The sequence below is a fragment of the Centroberyx affinis genome, unplaced genomic scaffold (assembly GCF_046629955.1).
Source record: "Centroberyx affinis isolate AG114_WGS23_722 - 3 ecotype Tasmania unplaced genomic scaffold, CSIRO-AGI_Caff_v1 ptg002213l_1, whole genome shotgun sequence".
NCBI lineage: Eukaryota > Metazoa > Chordata > Actinopteri > Beryciformes > Berycidae > Centroberyx > Centroberyx affinis.
In genome coordinates, this window is record NW_027280515.1 from 57461 (window position 1) to 77494 (window position 20034).

At 38.3% G+C, this 20034-nt stretch overlaps 1 protein-coding gene across 1 annotated transcript; it reads left to right on the forward strand.

Annotated features, from left to right (window-relative positions):
* The first annotated feature begins 550 nt into the window (after positions 1-550).
* On the forward strand, positions 551-16686 carry ncf1 (neutrophil cytosolic factor 1). Its single transcript, XM_071532567.1, has 11 exons — positions 551-662; positions 2245-2325; positions 2874-2949; positions 6038-6203; positions 6798-6856; positions 7692-7814; positions 10658-10765; positions 11735-11852; positions 12401-12514; positions 15129-15289; positions 16506-16686. Exons 1-11 carry the CDS (start codon positions 594-596, stop codon positions 16667-16669), a joined length of 1239 nt encoding a protein of 412 aa, XP_071388668.1. The 5' UTR covers positions 551-593; the 3' UTR covers positions 16670-16686.
* Positions 16687-20034: the final 3348 nt, after the last annotated feature.

The window sequence follows — 20034 nt, forward strand, 5'->3', positions numbered from 1 at the left end:
TTTACTAGATTTTATGGAGGTTTGACTGTTTACTGATTTACATGTTGTAATCACTCTACTAGTACTACTACTGCTATACAGTGGTGGAAAGAGTCCTAGAATATCATACTTTGCTGATATTTTACTGCAGTAAAAGTAAAAGTACTGGGGTAAAAGTCTCCTTCAGTAAAAGTAAAAAGTGTCTGATTTAAAATGTCCTCAGAGTAAAAGTTCCTGAGTTCCTCTTTAGAACAGAGAACGTTGTCAGCTGTGATCTTTTCCATGTGACTCTAACAGGAGAGAGGACAGATTAGTTCAAACTAGATTATTTTCACTGGAAACATTAGAAATGACAAAATAGTGCATTGCAGAAACAAAGTAAAGTCAGATTCCTCTTCTCACTGTGAATGGATCCACAGGACAGCGAGCTACATGAGCTTCAAAGGAGGAACTACGCCTTGTGGTAGGCTGGTGACACACACACCCACACACACACACACACACACACACACACCCACACACACACTATATAACCCCCCTGCTGCCTTGCTGCTCAGTGGATTCGATTCCTTCGTCTCATCTGGGCTGCCACAGCTGTCCGGTCCGGTCTGAACATGGAGACGTACGTCAGGCATGTGGAGCTGCTCGGCTTCGAGAAGCGATTCTTCCCCAGTCAGCACTATGTAAGACTCAGATATTTCTTTCAGATGTTCTGCAGAAGGGCTTCAAATCTCTGGGGAAATTTAGACTGGGCATTTTCAAGATTAGAGACATGCTTGAATCAGACATCTAAGTCTGATTAAACTTGTTTTTGTTTGTAAATGTGCTTGAAATCCTTTGGGTGACTTCTGATTAGTGTGTTTTCATGATCAGGAACAGGCTTGAATCATAAATCAAATGTTTGGAAGTCTGTGAGCGTCAGAAGGTTTCACTATACAACCAATTAGTGTGATATATTAACGAGAATATCATATACATATCAGCTTTAAAGAAAAATGTAATTTCTGTCAACTGTTAAAGGAATATTTTGGAATTGCATGAAACTGTCTGGCACTGGAAAAAACCTTGACAACTGACCTGGAAAGTTATTGAATGGAGTCTGAATTTGACTTTTGAAAAGCTGAACAAACCCTGTATACAAGGCCAGTTGACAAGTCAATATAGGTGCCCAAAAATGTCCAAGTCAGAGAATGTCTCCAATAGTGAAGAGAATAACTACAGGCCTACCTCATTTAATACAAATGTATAGGCTACAGTGTAAATTTGAGACAATTCGCAAGCCTATCAGCCTCTACTCTGCATCCTCCATTGTTTCTCCACCTGGTGGATCTGGAGGGAAAGGGGGGCAGGAAGCAACGGGGCTGATGGGAAATGTAGTCTTAATATGGAGAAACACTAGAACTAACACTACTACTGGAGGGAGATAGAGGAGATTGACCACCAAGATCATAGTCTCATTTTCTTAGTTTACGGTAATCATACTAAGGCAGAGGTGGGGACTCGAGTCTTGACTTTTGACAATTGACAATGGCTTTAGACTTGACTTGATGCATGAAGGGAAGACTTGAGACTTGACTTGACTTGGGTTCTGCTGACTTGGGACTTGACTCTGACTTGTACTCTGATGACTTGAAAAGGTTTCTAAAGTCTTGACTTGAGATCTTGTGTTTGTGTAAATGACTTAGATTGAAAGTGATGAGATTTGTTCCAGCAGACGACTGAATTTAAATTCTGTTTTCTGAATTTGTTGAAAGTTGAAACTGATTATAGAAATCAAACTCATGATGCTCTTACCAAGTTTTTATCCTATTAAAACCACATTGCATTGAAAAGTCCTAGATATTTAGTTTTCTTTAAGATATTAAATTGATACTGGACTCTTGATTTGTTCTGACTTGACTTGCTGTTCTACATTTAGACTTGAGACTTGACATTTATGACTTGGACTTGACTTGGTAATCTACATTTAGACTTGGGACTTGACTTGGACTTGACTTTGTAATCTACATTTAGACTTGGGACTTGACTTGGACTTGACTTGGTGATCTACATTTAGACTTGGGACTTGACTTGGACTTGACTTGGTGATCTACATTTAGACTTGGGACTGTGCCTCAAGACTTGAGACTGACTTGGGACCTGAGCAAAGTCGACTTGGTCACACCTCTGTACTAAGGTATCACATCATATTTGACAGTGATACAGATGTTTAAAAGATGCTGCAGCACCTAACTGTTGGTGTTCTTCTTCTGTTCCTGTGGACAGGTGTACATGCTGATGGCTAAATGGAGCGACCTCTCTGAGAAGCTGATCTACAGGACGTATCCTGAGATCCACACCTTCCATGTGAGTTCCTCTGCAATACAAAACAACTGTTACTTACTTAGTTACTGTATAACTCAGTATCAGTAGAGCAAGGCACCAACTATAGAGAATCCACCTCCTGTTCTTTGGGGTGAGATGCCTTCACAAGCTCAGTGGGGTTTCTTTGTCTCAAACACAGAGTTGGTATTTCCTCTCTCTTTTTTCATTTGTTCTCCCATCAATCATATCTGCAAATAGACTGAACCTAAGTCTAAACTAAGACAAAATAGAGTGAAGTTGGCGGAAAGTTGGAATATTTATGTCTAATATTAAGTTTATAGATAAAATATAAAAATAGGGGGTAGGACTTGATAAGTATTCACTTCTTCCTACTCCTTTTCGCACATGAAATATTTACTTATGTTGTTTATTGAGAGTTTGCTATATATGTTTGCTGTTAATTTTATTGGTTATTTTTGTTTTGTTTTTCTCACTTATATTTTTTACTTTTTTAACATGTTCGAAATAAAAAAAAAATCTAAGAGCATCTAAGTCAGTCTGTGTTAAGAGACGTTGTGTTTTGCTCACAGAAAACCCTGAAGGAGATGTTTCCCATCGAGGCCGGTCAGATCGAAAAGAAAGACAGAATCATCCCTTCATTACCAGGTAAAACACACACACACACACACACACACACACACACACACACACATACACACACACACATACCAGACACACACCAGACACAGAAACTCAAACACAGTTCTGTTTGAGTTTCGAGTTTCGAGATTTTTTCTCACCTCTTTTTTTCTCTGTGGGACTAAAAACATTGAGCTCCTCTGGGTTTCTGTGGCTCTCCTGCACAGATTGTATTTCTTCCCTTCTATTTAAGTTTTGTGCATGTAAAGTCTGTTGCAACAAAACATTATATCAAACTAAATGACAGAATCAGTTTATTCACCAAGTATAATAGATAAACACGAATTTGTGTTGGTGATATTTGTGTAAAGACATAATGAGAAGTTACAGAGCTGATGGAGCGTCAAACTCAATATGACCCAATGAGAAATGGAAAGCAATACAAGTTTGAATATGTGATGCCAGACTCTAGTCTTAGTAACAGTGGGTGAAGTATCAGAGAAATGATAAAGACGACGGAAGGACTTTACCAGCTTCAACCTTTCAGTTAAAAATACATGAGTGAATATTCTTTGAGGAAGCACCTGGGATGTTCAACCAGATGGTAAATCTACTTCTCTTTTTTTTTTCTGTTTATTGAAGCAATTGAGAAAATTGGTGAAATTATTGCATCAAAGCTTCAGTTTTTGGCAGGTGTGAGCGGTGGTTCTTTAGAACAGGATGTTACTTTATACTTCCACTCCACTACATTTCAGAGGGAAATATTGCACTTTCTACTCCACTACATTTATTTGACAGCCAGTGTGTAGTCGGGTCACATTTCAGATGTCTATGAGTTGTTAACAGCTCCACCAAATAGTGATTTTCCCCTCTAAACCTCACATGGTTTCATTTCAATAAATGTTCAAATGATCCAATATTTCAGCAAAAATCAAAGATTAGAGAAAAAGTCCAAAAACTGAAAACAGATTTGTGTATCAGAACTTTGTTTTTTCTTCTTTCCTCTCCCATTAATCATCTCTCGACCCCTCAGATTTATCCGGTGACCCTTTGGAGGGGCCCGACCCCTAGGTTGGGAACCACTGGACTAAACTAGCTAACTGTATATAAAGTAGTTCAAACTAGCTCCGCCTCCAGCTGCTACAACAGTAACATGCTGCTTACACACTGATGCTTCAGTATTAATAATCTAATGATGTCATATATAATAAAATATCAGTCAGAGGGACCAAACCACTACTTTTACTTTAATACTTTAACTACATTTTGCTGCTAATACTTTTGTACTTTTACTTAAGTAGGATTTTTCATGCAGGACTTTTACTTGTAATGGAGTATTTTTACATTGCTGTATTGGTACTTTTACTTAAAGGATCAGAGTACTTCTTCCACCATTGAGTGTTTCTACGTTTCCAGAGACAAGAGAAATAAAAAATAGCTCAGTGCAAACATGCTGCTGGGACTTTACCACCTTATGACAGGTGTCCCAAAACAAGCGGTGACGTTGCGTAGTTGTGTGTTTTCACCAGAGAGTCTCAGTTCCTCCTCGGTCCTTCAGAGCGAAGGTGTTTTTTATGGTGAAAACAGAACTCACACAGCTCTGCCTTGTGAAACATTTGCTTACAAAACATTTGATGCAATGTGGAGGAGGAGAAGCGATGAGGAACCTCACTCCTCCTGCTGCAACACCAGAATCTTTACCCTGGAAAGTGAGTTTTAAAAGCCAGAAATCACATTACCAGGTGAAATGACTGTTGAGACACTGACTTTGATCAACAGCCTTATCAACCCCTGCAGGTATATTCTGGTCATTTTGTGCCTTGTGGCAGGAAACATCCCACTTATTGCTGTGGAAAGTGAAACAAAGAATGCTGCACATCCCCAGCTGCACAACTGCAGTGCATCTGAATATTTGTGTAAAACTGACTCAGTATAAAGACTAGGGTGCAACAAGGAAGAGATCACCATTACAAACTCGTGTTTTGCAGCCGCAGCATTGCTCAAACCCACAAAACTTTATTTTAAATTCTAGGCAAGATCCCAAGGTTTCCAAAGACACCAAACATGTCAGGCGGAATTATAATTATAAGGAAATGTGTAGAATATGATGCACAAACATCTAGATTTTTCCATTTGATGCAGCTGTAGCATCAATGAAGCGTTGGAACAAGCAGATACAGAATATGTACTGTATAACATTGTTGTACAGTGTGGAACTTTGAAGCTACTTAAAGGATAAGGCTGGTGTTTTTTAATACATTTCTTACCGTCAACAAATCCTATGAAAATAACAAAATCATCAAAGCGTTTGCTCTCCTCCCGTTACTTTCTGACTTCCTACGAACCGTTTTCAGCCTTCAACCCGGAAGTCATTGGCTCCAACTGTAAGATAAAAACCTTTAAATCCAGCTCACAAAGACATAGTTTACATTTTAAAAATCTCTAACTGTTACCATGAAAAGTCAGACTGTTGTAGTTATTACCAAATCAAATTCAAATGGGAACAAATTCTTCATTACGCCGGGGACTATTTTCTGTGCTACAGAACTACTTTCCTGAGATCTCAAAGTGTTTACAGCCGGCTTATTAAGTTGTTTGAGGAAAAAGTGGTCCGGCCCGGTGCATGGTGATGATGAAATATGCTGCAGAGCAGCAGCATGGCTCTGTGACGGGTTTTTAATTGTTTTTTTTTAATACAATGGAGTTCTATGGCTGCTGGGACATGGCTGCATTGGGACCCGGATACATGGACCAGACTTGTTAGCAAAACAAATTCATTGCTGATTTTGTTATTTTCATAGGATTTGTTGACGGTAAGAAATGCATTAAAAAACACCGGCCTGATCCTTTAATGTGGAGAAATATTTGCAAGATAAATGTTCCTCATCATCTTGACCATGCTCTCATTGGTTATGCTAATTAAAGTCTCACAGTTACTTTGATAATGACACATTGATGTTTAAAAATGATGCACACCGGCCTTATCCTTCAAGGGTGAATTTAAGGGGAAGGTGAGGGTGTGAGGGGTTAACTGCTCTGCTCTCCCCCTCCTGCCCCTCCTCCTCCTCCTCCTCCCCCTCCTTCTCCTCCTCCTCCTCCTCCCCCTCCTCCTCAGCTCCCAGGTGGGTGGACAGCCAGAAGTCCACAGAGACGAGGCAGAGCACCTTGGCAGAGTATTGCCACTCCCTCATCAACCTGCCGCCTCACATCTCCCGCTCCAAACTGGTCTGCAGCTTCTTCAGGGTGCGGCCGGAGGACGAGAACCCGCCCGCCCCGAACCTGTCAGTAGAACACACCTTCCCATCATCATGGTTTTTTTTTAGAGAGCATCAGTGGAGACTGTGAGGGAAGATAGGCGAGTGAGAGGTTGGGTTAGCAGGTGTGACCTTGTGTAAGTCTGGAGGGGCGTTACTGATAAAAAAGCAAACTTATACATGTTCAGAACTGCTTCTCCACATAAGTAAAAGGAAAACAACAACAAAAAAAAACAAGTTCATAGTTCATGTGCCAACTGCTGAGCTAGTATGACTCCTTGTTTCCATCCGACTCGTGCAAATTTTACGGAACTTTTTGAAATGTTGCAAAAAATAAAATACGAATGAGGTGCGTTTCTATCAGTTGAGTTGAAGCGAATAAATAGGCTTCCTGAATATCAAAATAAAACACATCCACCGAAATAGAATGAATCTTTCAAACATCATTTAGGTTGTTAAGGGATGAAGTGCAGCAAAAACTTTGGTGCTCTCTGACTAAATTAAAATTAATCTTAGAAAAGTTTCCCATGTTTCTAACCTTCTGTACATTTATTATGCGCATTTTGTCATTTGGAATTGATGTGTGTGAATCATAACATCATATCATCGTTTCCTCTTTAGACTGAAAAGGAATGAGACTTTTGTGGTGTCCAGGGAGAAGTCCAGAGGCGTTGCATCCGGTAAGATTTATTTTAAACTGTTTTCTACGTTCTTCCTCAGCTGATGGGAAAGTTGATTCCTGTTCTGCAACACGCTCAAACTTGTGAATCTGCCAGTTCACACCGTGCTACACTAGAATGATGAAAGGTAGATTTTTAAGGGATGGAGATGGGGAAAATTGACTAAAGCAGGTAAATGACAAAATAAGGTTTGATGAAAGTAGGATGGAAGAAACGTTGATTTTATTGCTCTTATAACTCCATTGCCTCTAAGTGTTGCTGTGTATTGCAGCCTTTTAGACCTGAGGCTGTTGGTTATAACTGAGGGATTTTATTCCAACATGTCCACTTAAGAAAATATTTTTTTTGTACATTCATTGCTCGTTTGCTTGATTTTTCAAATATACATTTGATTATGTCATCTATGTGTCGTAAAATCCTTTAGCTAGCAAATAACTTCAACCACGATCCATAGTGAATTTTATTTTATTTTATTTTATTTTTTTTATGACATACATAAATGACGTGAGTAGGTCTGTCACCCAATGATACATCATAATAACAATCAATCAATATGACAACAAATTAAGATAAATAATGACAATATTTACAGTACAGGTTTAAATTATTACAGTATGTTATAGTAATTTTGAATTTATAGAAAAACATTTTTGGTCCGATTTCATATTTGAAAATTTGCCTGCTGTATTCCATAAATCCATATGTTTTTATTATATCAAAATTTCCTGCTTTCCTCAACAACAACAGAAGTGAATTTTATTTTCATGCCAGCAATTAATTTTAGGAAGCACTCTTCAGTTCACACAGATATTATTTTTCCTGTCATCCTCCTCAGAGATTTCCAGCCCCATCATACTGGACAGCTACAGAGTGATCGCCGACTTCGACAAGACTTCCAAACACGAGATCAATCTGCACACCGGGGACCTGGTGGAGATTGTGGAGAAAAACTCTAACGGTAAGAAGAAGTAAACACTTTAATACTGCACAAACTTCCCTGGGAAAACGACATTGAAGGGCCAACAACCATGACCAAACATATATTTCTTCAAAATACATGTAACTTATACATCTAACTATAATCATGGGGAATTGTCCCAATGTTGAGAAGAAATACTCAGTACTTCATCTCAAACAGACTCTTTTAGACCGTGATGCATTGGGAACAACTGGAAACAAGTTTGCCAACAGCTATAACCAACATTTTAAAACTAGGAAATGTAGATGGGCCAGACATTTACAGCAGCCTATTTAAAACCTTTTTTTTAGCTTTTGGTAATGACAATGGTGGTAAAATAAACAAGTATTTGCCAGTCCAGGCAGGGTTAAACCGACAGTTTTCGTTGTCAATTCTACGTTTCTGGGTTGACAGAGACATATTTTCAGAAAAAGTGGGGGTCATCTTATATTCGAGGACTAGACAAACGTGTTCACGACATCAGATGTTTATTTTTTAATGGATAAAGTACCGGTGTAAAACTGACTCCTACACAGAGTGTTGCATTATGGGTTGTTTGTAGCCTTAATGTTGCTAGCCTAGCGAGTGTAAAGTCTGTTTATAGTGAGTCTGTTAGAGTCAGTCAGCCCCAAAAGTGTTTCGTTAGTCCAGTTTAACCTGCAGGAGTTTCTGAAGGCTCGTGTAACGTGTTTTTCTGCCACGGAGGAAATAAATTCATGACGAGTGAAAACAAGTCAAATTTTTAATAAAATAATATTACAATTAAAATTAAAATTGCTATTAAAATAGCCTATAATTCAAGCTCGCTGGGCCACTCGGAGGTTGCTTCTGGGCCGGATGTGGCCCGCGGGCCACCAATTGAATAGGCCTGGTTTAGGAGATTCACTGATAGAGGGATGAAATAATTTTTTCTACCTATTCATGTATCTTTTCCTGTATTTAATTGGAACCCTGTAGCGTCTACCTGATGGGAGCAGTTTGTATTCTGAATACAGGGCATGGGAGGGGTCAGCGATAATTTTCCTAGCCTGTTTAACTATAATCTTCTCAAAGAGCATTTGGAGGGAGGGACGCTCCCTCATTGCTGTGTGGACCAGTCTATTTATTTGTGAATTTATCTTAATACTGATACGTTACCAAACCAAGCCAAGATTCCGTAACGTAATATTCTCTCTATCACATGATGAATGATGAAATTACATCAATACCCGCTGTCCAACCCCAACCCCAAACACTCAAGCAGGGAAACTTTTCGGGTAAAGCTAATGGGGGACAGTCCAGCCGACCCAAGCAGCTGACTCAGCATTACAGCACCGACACCTCAGATAGTGTTCCTAACTTGGATTATGGGTACAGCAGTGATGTAAGGTAGGAGGGTGTGGCTTGGACCTTCTGCATTACTGAAGTACCAATAATCCTCTTAAAAAGCATCAAGCCATAATCAAGTGTATTATGGCTTTTAATCAGCTGTTACCAAGGCTTGTGTACTGACAGATTGGTAACTGAAGACTGCATGGGTAACTGTGCACATGCAGAATATCTTTGACCAATAAGCTGATATGACTGAGGCTACATGTTGCATAATATTGCTGTAAATACATCTTGTTGCCGGGCAACATTTGACCGTACATTTTTTTTTTTTAACCTCATTGTGTTGTCCATCTGTGTTGCCCGAAAACCTTCCTGGTGTACAATTTCTTCATACAGTGAAGCACAGGCAACAGTCTGAAGCAATGTAGAAGGGCAATTTTGCCAGCAACTATGACCAACGGTATTTTCCCAGAATGCCTCTGTGCCTTACGGCCCAGGATAGTTCCACACTGACGAGCTGTTGAAGGAGAAGCTGCATTTCCTCACAGTTTCATTACTGCTCATCACATTACATCACATTACTGGACTAGTGAAGTTGTCAGGAAGCTGAGGCTCTGACCCTTGACCTCTTTACAACTAGATAGATAGATAGATAGATAGATTACTTTATTTATCCCCAAAGGGAAATTACAGTGTTGCAGCAGCAATTCACATAAATGACGAGAAACACACACAATGAGGTAGGTAAAAGGTCAGAACATGGAATTACAATATATATATATATATATATATATATATATATCCATTACAAGTAAAAGTCCTGCATTCAAAATCTTACTTAAGTAAAAGTACATATGTATTGGCAGCAAAATGTACTTAGAGTATCAAAGTAAACGTACTCATTATGCAAACTGTCCCCATTTAGAGAGTTATATGTTTCATAAATTATTGGAATATTAATACTGATTTATTGACATACATGTACATGTAAGCAGCATTTTAAAGTTGTCAATGTGAAGCTAATCTTAACAATTTAGCTATACTTTTGGGTAGTCTAATCTATAACAATGCTATTTTATAGTTATTTTATAAAGATGATCAAATGTTTTAAATATAAAATATTGATCTGAAAAGTAACTAGTAACTATAGCTGTGAAATAAATGTAATGGAGTAAAAAGTACAATATTTCCTTCTAAAATGTAGTGAAGTATAAGTACAAAGCAGCATAAAATGGAAATACTCAAGTAAAGTACAAGTACCTCAAAATTGTACTTAAGTACAGTACTTGAGTAAATGTACTTAGTTACTTTCCACCACTGTTTATATATACACAAAAAACTACACTACAACTACTATAAACTATACAACTACTATACTACACTACACTACAACTACTATACTAAACTGCTTGCTTGTCATGTTGGTGATGGAGGATTTGAGGCTCGCCCTGGATCAGAGCGTCAGCTAAATGCCAAAGATATGAATGTAAAATGTAAACATCATGCGGCCGATGTCCCACTCCTCTCTGCAGGTTGGTGGTTCTGTCAGTGTGAGTCTAAACGAGGCTGGGTCCCTGCCTCCTACCTGGAGCCTCTGGACGGACCGGAGGAGGCCGAGGAGGCGGACCCCAACTATGAAGGCAAGTCTCCCCACATACCACTCAAATACATACTGAGATCGCAGTATTGGCTACTGCAAACTCCTGAGTGAGGCGTTCTGAAGAATCCCTGACCCACTAATCAAGCTGTGTGTTGCCAAGATCATGAATGGTATTTTACATTTAATGTCCGATAATAACTGTGAATGTCCTTAAACTACAAATGTGTTATTTACTGTCCACTGTTGGGTGCTGTGCTGGTTTTGGAAGGTGAATTTCCTTCAGGACAATAAATGAAGATTTTCATTCCAAAATGCCTTAAGGAAAAGGAAAACCATGTTGTTCCTTGTTTCAAAGATTGAATTAAATAATCTGTAATGAAGCATTTGGTAACACTTTACAATAAGGATCACTAAGTTAAGGGTTAGTTCATTCTTAATAAGCATTAACTAACCCTTAAGTAACAGTTAACTAATGTGTAATTTACTAATGGTGTTCATGTTAACTAAGGTATTAATTTATACATTATTTAATAGTTTATAAAGATGACTATTAAATAATGTATAAATTAACAGTATTAGTTAACATGAACACCATTAGTAAATGATTACCAGACACATTAGTTAACTGTTAATTAAGGGTTAGTTCATACTTATTAAGCATTAACTAACCCTTAACTTAGTGACCCTTATTGTAAAGTGTTACCAAGCATTTTTATGAGCAAAGGTCTTGACATAACTAGACAAACAAAAACATAAAACAGTTGTCAAAATGGCTAAAGAAAGTGGCAAATTGTAAAAAAACGAATAATATTCTAAATCATATTTTAGCCACATTACCTCAAAAACACAAATATTTACTGTCTACAATTAGCACTTTTATTATGAAGGTATGTCCTAATAAGAACTGCAGCAGTAGAAGTAGTCGTACTACAAGGTCTTTCCTAAATGAAGCCCTGGCCTGTACGTGTTTTGACTCTCTGCCATCCTGCCTGTCTCTGTCGGCCTGCAGGAGATCTTCACGTCACCGTCAGAGCCTTCAAGGCGGAGCAGGAGGATGAGATCTCTCTGGAGCTGGGGGAAACCATCGAGGTCATTCACAAGCTGCTGGACGGCTGGTGGGTCGTCAGGTACGGAACACACACACACACACACACACACACACACACACACACACACAGAAGTAGTGGTAGTAGTACTTGAAATATTATTATTATTGTTGTTAGTAGTATACTGCACTTGTACCTTTCTAACTCATAGCATTACATGATTCACCTTGACTTTCTCCCATGTCAGCACTGTGTTGATTGATTGATTGATTGATTGATTGATTTTATTTGACAGATTTTAAAGTACACATAGGTTTGAAGGCCCTTAGGCCACAACCATACACATATAAAATCGTCGAGGAATTCAACACAATAAAGACAAGAAGACTTATTTCCATTGTGGTCCTCGCTGTAAAAAGCAATGGTCAACACAGGCAGGTCTTGGCAATGCATGAATCACTTAAGACATAAAAAACATTAACATATTCATTATATAAAATAACTAACATTCAAAAAACCCATTAATTAATAATTGTTAAGTGACTCTACTCTTCCACATATCAGTCTCTAGAGCAGCTGAACACATAACGTTGACAGTGAGCTGTAAACTCTGACCCTGTTCCTCTCAGGAAAGGAGAGCAGACCGGACATTTCCCCTCCATGTTCCTGCAGAAGGCCGGCAAGGGAGCCACAGCCGAGCCGGTGAGGAGCAGCCTGCAGAGACAGACGCCCCCGCCCCGCCGGTACGAGCCAGCAGAACACATCACGCATCATGACAACACAAATATATGTGATGATATTGATAACTCCAGGGAAACGCTGATTAAAGAGCCGGCCTGCTGTCCCACTGTCAAGGGATTACAGTAATCTGATGGAGAAAGGTAGCAAGTCTAATCCATTATGCTCAGAATAAAAAAAACAAACAGGCTCTGGATTTCAGTTATATGGAAGCCCATTTCTGCCAGTGTGATGAAATAAGAAAGATCCTGTAAGTCATTATAATGAGAAACTTTCTCAAAATAATGACTTAGTATCTCAAAATAATGATAAACTTTCTCAAATTAATGACTTAGTATCTCAAAATAATGACTTAATATCTCAAAATAATGATAAACTTTCTCAAAATAATGACTTAGTATCTCAAAATAATGACTTAATATCTCAAAATAATGACATAGTATCTCAAAATAATGACTTAATATCTCAAAATAATGACTTAATATCTCAAAATAATGACTTAATATCTCAAAATAATGACATCGTATCTCAAAATAATGACTTAATATCTCAAAATAATGGCTTAGTATCTCAAAATAATGACTTAGTATCTCAAAATAATGACTTAATATCTCAAAATAATGACATAGTATCTCAAAATAATGAGAAACTTTCTCAAAATAATGACTTAATATCTCAAAATAATGACTTAATATCTCAAAATAATGACTTAGTATCTCAAAATAATGAGAAACTTTCTCAAAATAATGACTTAATATCTCAAAATAATCACTTAGTATCTCAAAATAATGACTTAGTATCTCAAAATAATGAGAAACTTCTCAAAATAATGACTTAATATCTCAAAATAATGACTTAGTATCTCAAAATAATGACTTAATATCTCAAAATAATGACATAGTATCTCAAAATAATGAGAAACTTCTCAAAATAATGACTTAATATCTCAAAATAATGACTTAATATCTCAAAATAATGACTTAGTATCTCAAAATAATGACTTAGTATCTCAAAATAATGAGAAACTTTCTCAAAATAATGACTTAATATCTCAAAATAATCACTTAGTATCTCAAAATAATGACTTAATATCTCAAAATAGTGACTTAGTATCTCAAAATAGTGACTTAATATCTCAAAATAATGACTTAATATCTCAAAATAATGACTTAATATCTCAAAATAATGACTTAGTATCTCAAAATAATGACTTAATATCTCAAAATAATAAGAAACTTTCTCAAAATAATGACTTAGTATCTCAAAGATACTAACTCGTTATTTTGAGAAAGTTTCTCATTATTTTGAGATACTGAGTCATTATTTTGAGAAAGTTTCTCATTATTTTGAGATACTAAGTCATTATTTTGAGAAAGTTTCTCATTATAATGACTTACAGGACCGTTTTTTTCATAACACTGGTGGAAATGGGCTTCCATACAGTTATGAGTTGAAAGACACAAACATAATTTCACACGTCCACTCCCTGCCGGAGAGTCCTTGAGCAAGAATTTGAACCCACTCCCTGCTTTGTGTTCTTCATGTGAGAAATGTATGTATGTGTGTGAGGGATAAGCAAAGAAACAAATTCCTAACATAGTATGTAATGTGGTATAATGCACACTAAAATCCTGAAAAGAATAAACTGTTAGATCAACTGCACATTTTAGGATTTTGCAAACAAATGAATCCAAAAGTAACTGAAACTAAACAGATTATACAACAGAATAGTCCAGTGGATAATTTAAGTCATAAAGTGTGTCACCGTCATGCCAGCAGTCATATTGAAAGAGAGGACGTCATTTTGTATTTATTTATTTAATTTCCCAGATGGTGAACGTCTTGCTTTGAAATGAAAGTTTGAAGTTAGTTCCCTTGTGGGCAATCCAATGTTAAGAAAAGCTTCACTTCAGATAAAGCAGAAGTTCTCGTCTCTCATTGTTTCCCTCTGTTGCCTCATGGTGTGATTTCACTTCCTGTCTCTGCTGTCAGCGGTGTGCTCATACTTCCTGGATATGTGCTATATTTACAGTAAAACACCTACTAGCCTAATCACTATCTGTTAGAATTTTTTTTAGAAACAATACATTAAAGTGGTAAGTTTTAATCATTTTTAAAACTCTGTTTAGTCTCCATCTTTGTCCCTCAGCCTCACTGTGGTGTTTCTGCTCTGCTCTTCCCACAGCACCACCTGTCAATCAAACAGTGTGGGCGGAGCTTGGATTTTCTGTTGCTGCAGTTTGAGTTTCTCTTTTCTCTGTTCAGCCATGGTGGCTATCGCTGCTCATGCTAACTACCCAGTTCTTCTTCTTCTGTTTATTCCAAACAAACCGGAAATGTAAAACGCATCACTTCCTGTGAGGCAGGAAAGAGCGACCAGACACCAGCTGTTTAGAACAGACAGAGGAGAAGATTTATGAACTGATAGAGGTTGGATCACTGTTGAGTTAGAGCAATCGGTGCTAGACAGTAGCAAGCTATTCATGAAAATGTGACCGATTATCAGTAAAAATAAAAATAATATTAGTATTAATAATAATAAACGTAACCCTACAACGCTGTGTGTGTGTGTGTGTGTGTGTGTGTGTGTGTGTGTGTGTGTGTCCTCTCCGGTCTCAGGTCCACCATCCGTAACGCCCAGAGCATCCACAGCCGGGCGCGGCAGCGGCTCAGCCAGGACGCGTACCGCAGGAACAGCCGCCGCTTCCTGCAGCAGAAGAGCGGCCGGCCGGCCGGCAGGACCCCCGCCAAGTCCCCGCTGCAGGAGAGGAGGAACCAAGGTGGGGAAGTCCGGTCATGTTAACGTGTTGCACCAGGTGTCGGTCTGGCTCGGACCGAGCAGGACGCCTGTGGGCTCGGTGTCAAAGCTTTTTCTACTGGTGCACTCATTTTATTTTCTATGGATAAGAGCATCATTATCTTATCTTTTCTTATCTTATCTTATATTAAATGGTTATGTTGGATTTTCTCTGTGTAATGTAAAAATGTAAATACTCAGTACACTTTTAGAAAGGACGTGTCATTTTTAACACATCTGTTTGTCTTCTTTGGGATTATACACACACTTGTGTTACTTTTCAACACAACATATAATGATAATGATGATGATGAATTTTATTTATAGAGCACCTTTCATACAAGGACAGTAGCTTTACAAGATGGCAAAAGAAAACAGATAAAAGTGACGTAGTATCCAGTCAATGTATTGGAAAATATATATATATATATACAGTACTGTGCAAAAGTCTTAGGCACATGTAAAAAAATAAATAAAGCAAAGATGCTTTCAAAAATAATGAAATGAAAAGTTTCTAAATATATGTAAAAAATACTATAAAGAGCAGTCTACTGACACACTAATGCAGAAAACAAATAAATAAACATCTAAGATCAAATTTATATAACAAATCTAGGGTGCCTAAGACTTTTGCACAGTACTTTATATGTTAATGACAAGACATTGTAACACCGCTGTCGTGTTATTATTAACATATCTTGTGTTGAAAAGTCACACACGTGTGTGTAGTCCCAAAGACGACACACAGATGTGTTAAAATGACACATCCTTCTTTTCGTAAAGGTGCTTCATGAAGCATTTTAAACATCATCAATATGTCAAATTAAAGTTGCTGTAAACCAATGAGAGCATGGTGGAGCTGATTGGTCTCCTTTATCTCACACCATGTAGTATTGTTAGTTCTAGTGTTTCTCCACATTAAGACTACATTTCCCATAAGCCTCGTTGCTTCCTGCAATCCAGCAGATTTCCCTCCAGATCCACCAGGTGCAGAAACAATGGAGGATACAGAGTAGGGGCTGACAGGCTGCTCACTGATGGTCTCATTTGTTAACAGTAATTATATTAATGTCTCAAAATGAATACGGTAATGATTAATTGAAATGACACACGGAGCATCTTTAAAAAGCACTCTGAACACAGATGGGACCTCATCACTTCAGGCTCAGTGCTGATTGGACGTTGTTTCTAACCCCCAGACAACATCCCCGAGCAGTCCGGCTCCAGCTCTGAAGGGGAGCTGAAGAAACCGGCTCCCATCATCCCGCCCCGGCCCAGTCCGGAGCTCATCCTGGAGCGCTGCACCGACAACACCCGCAAGAAGGTCAGCATCCGCAAGACCGGCGCCGAGTCCACCGGCTAACTCGGCTTCTCCAGGGGGGGGGGGGGGGGGGATCAGGTTTCAGCTTATAAGTTATGTCTTAAGTTTCAGTGCTATGCGAGCAGAAATGCAGAAACACACCGGTACCAACTGGGGATGGGACGATATGAAAAATAAAAAAAATGTGACAATAAGTATCGTGGGGCAGGAACATGAATGGTGATATCAGCTCCATGTTATTCTGCTGTCAGGAACATGAATGGTGATATCAGCTCCATGTTATTCTGCTGTAGTAATCACTAATGAGACTCTTGACCATCACAGTTTCACAAGCTCTCCATCCAAATTATATTATTGTCACTTTGTAATGACATTTTTAAATTGTTGTTTACGTTCTAGCAGCCAATGGCATCACTGGAAAGATTTGTGTCTCAGAAATAAACAGAATTCTGCACATTCTGTCAGACTATTTATTACATCGTACCCTGGTTGTATTGAATCATATCGTACGATAACCATATCGTCCCATCACTAGTACCAAACAGTCTTTCAGTGTTTCAGAATAATCAGTTCTTACATTTTGCAAGCTGATGGCTACACAGGCAGCTAAATATGTAAAATCTGACACAGCTAACATCATGAACAGATGCTTAGATTTCATTCTCCGGAAAATCCAGAAGTCCCAAGTCCCTGGTTTGGATGGGAGCCTGAGCCGGGAGAGAGTCTGCTCCCTGCTGTGTTTGTCTGCTCAGCTCTACCTCCCTGCGTGTTACTACTGTTCACACTTACAGTGGAAGTTAAAGGAATAGTTCACCCAAAAATGAAAATTCTGTCATCATCTCCTCACCCTCATGCCAAATGAAACTCAGGTGAAGTGTGTTAGTCCATATAACACACAGGGAGGCTGCAGCACAACTTGGTAGCAGCCTTCTCCAAAACAACTGAAGTCAATGGGGACCTGTTCTTTAGAGCTCCAAAACAAAAACAGACAAACAATCACACTGTGAATAGAAAGACCTATACACCATTATTTGTTGCAAATCAATCAGCTGTAGTTCAGATTTGCACTAAATGATGGTGTAAATATACTGTAGGTCTTTGTGGAACTCTGAAGAACTGGTCCCCACTGACTTCAGTTGTTTTGGAGAAGGCTGCTATGGAGTTGTGCTGCAGCCTCCCTGTGTGTTATATGGACAAACTTCACCTGTGTTTCACCTGGCATGAGGGGGAGGAGATGATGACAGAGTTTTCATTTTTGGGTGAACTATTCCTTTAACAAAGCTACGTTTCCATTTCAGCGGTTTTGCCATTTTGGTCACAGTTTTCTCATGAAAGTGATGCGATGCATGAAATGGACGTTTATATTGGAGAAAAAAAGTTGAAAAAATAGAAATGTTTGTGTATGTGGAAGTGTGTGAAGCTATTTCCAAGCATATGATCCTTTCTACATGCAGCTTTGTTATTTATTTGTTGAATAAAGACAATTTATATATATATAAAAAAAAAAGTTTAGCTTGGTTTTCTGCATTCTTTAAAATTGTGTGTATAATTTTCACTGAAAAAAGTAGTGTGTTACAAAATAACAAAAAAATTAAACACTGTACAACAGCCTTATCCCAGCGTGTTTTTTACTTAACCAGGGAGGGAGGGAAGTAGGTAGGTAGATAGATAGATAGATAGATAGATAGATAGATAGATAGATAGATAGATAGATAGATAGAAACAAAACCAAGTTTCCTCCAGTCAGACAGTAGATGGCGCACACAGACAGTAATCCACATCCAGATGGTCAGTCCCTGTTTCAGTTTAAAATGTTGAATTTGGGGGTTATTTATTTAATTCAAGAAAAGGGAAATTAATCCACACTCTCAAAAAGATTTCTTAATTGATTCATTTTCAAATAAAAAATATGCAGCTTGGCAAACTGAAAAGACGTTTGGAGTGTGTGCTGAATGTTGAAAGAAGTGTTGTCTGCTGTAACTGTTTTTAAACCGCAGAACAAATTGCCTTCATGAGGACATTAACGTTTTCTATTCTATTCTATTCTATTCTATTCTATTCTAGCCTTCTTCAGGTCGTTTCACCTGTTAGTGACTTTAAACAGGTCGGGCCTACAGACTGCTCTACATAGGGGCAGTGTCTACAAAACAAAACATGTTCACACCTAGAACAAAAAACAAAAGTTACAGTCATTCTTACACAGGCCTACATGAGCAAAATATAACCCATTTCTACTGTTGGCATCATTCTATCGGATTACTTGCACCTCCTGTTATGTTTGGTTTCAGTTTTATCGAGTTTTTATAGAGTTTTCTCTCACCTGAAGATGTTCTGCCAGTGAGCTCCTGTCAGCTCTCTGAAAGACTGTTTTGGTGATTAATTCACTTTTTATTGGTGTTTTTTCATTATTGACTAACTGCTTTGTGTTATCTGCTGATGTTCTGAAGTGTAAACTTGGGTAACACTTTCAATTACAATAATTTTTTGTAGGTTTAAATTTCTGGGGGCAATTTGACCCCAAACATAAAAGATGTCTGGGGGTTAACAACATGAACACATGCAGGACATGAAGTGTTTTGGATGAAGCTCTTCACTTAAAGCCTAAACTCTCTGGCTGGTTTGACTGGATCTGATGCTGTGGATCAGTCCATGGTCTCTGCTCCTGGTCCACCTCCCTGCTGTCTGTGTGTGCTACCTGCCACAGACATGCTGTAGATATTAGGAGCTCTAAAAATAGAGCTGTTTCTAATGAGCCGTTTAAAAAGAGTCGTAGAAAAGTGGACCGAGGGTGCAGGGCTTTGTCTGGAGGACGAACACAAAAGCAGCAGAAGTAGGTCGGACAGAATGTGGGTCTTTCTGTTAAAGGAAGACTGCCGTGCCGCAACGACCTGAAACATCTAGAGACAAGTGGAGGATGCTGAGGGCGTGAAGTGAATTACAAACCTGCTAGTTCCACTTCTCATTTCTGACTGAGTCTCCTTTGTAAAATATCTGATAAACACACACCTGTGAGCAGTGTTGGGGAAAGTCACTAACTAGTTACTTTACTTTGTTACTTGCCCTAAATAGTAACTAGTTTTGTTTCTAAATTAGCCCTCATTAAAAGTAACTCGTTAGTTTAGGCTCCTTTCATGTTACCTCTGATTTCTGGACAACAATACAGGGTTCCTACGCAGGTCTGGAAAGTCTGGAAAAGTATTAAAAATGAATTTGATCATTTCCAGGTCTTGAATAGTTTGGGAATTTGAAAAAATGTCTGGAAAAGTATGGAAAATGTTGTGGTTCAGGTCCGATACACACATAATTCTAGCTTTTATGTTGTTGTAGAGCCACTTTGAGTCCACAGTTTTTTTTTTAAGGGGTGAATGAATGTAAATGTAAGGGTATTTTAAGGGACTACTGGTTCA

Bases quoted from the DNA above. Each gene is read 5' to 3' on its own strand.
- ncf1 (XM_071532567.1), top strand. From the start codon at position 594: ATGGAGACGTACGTCAGGCATGTGGAGCTGCTCGGCTTCGAGAAGCGA. The intron at 663-2,244 runs GTAAGACTCAGA...TCCTGTGGACAG, and splicing joins TCTTCCCCAGTCAGCACTAT to GTGTACATGCTGATGGCTAA. The intron at 2,326-2,873 runs GTGAGTTCCTCT...TTTTGCTCACAG, and splicing joins CTGAGATCCACACCTTCCAT to AAAACCCTGAAGGAGATGTT.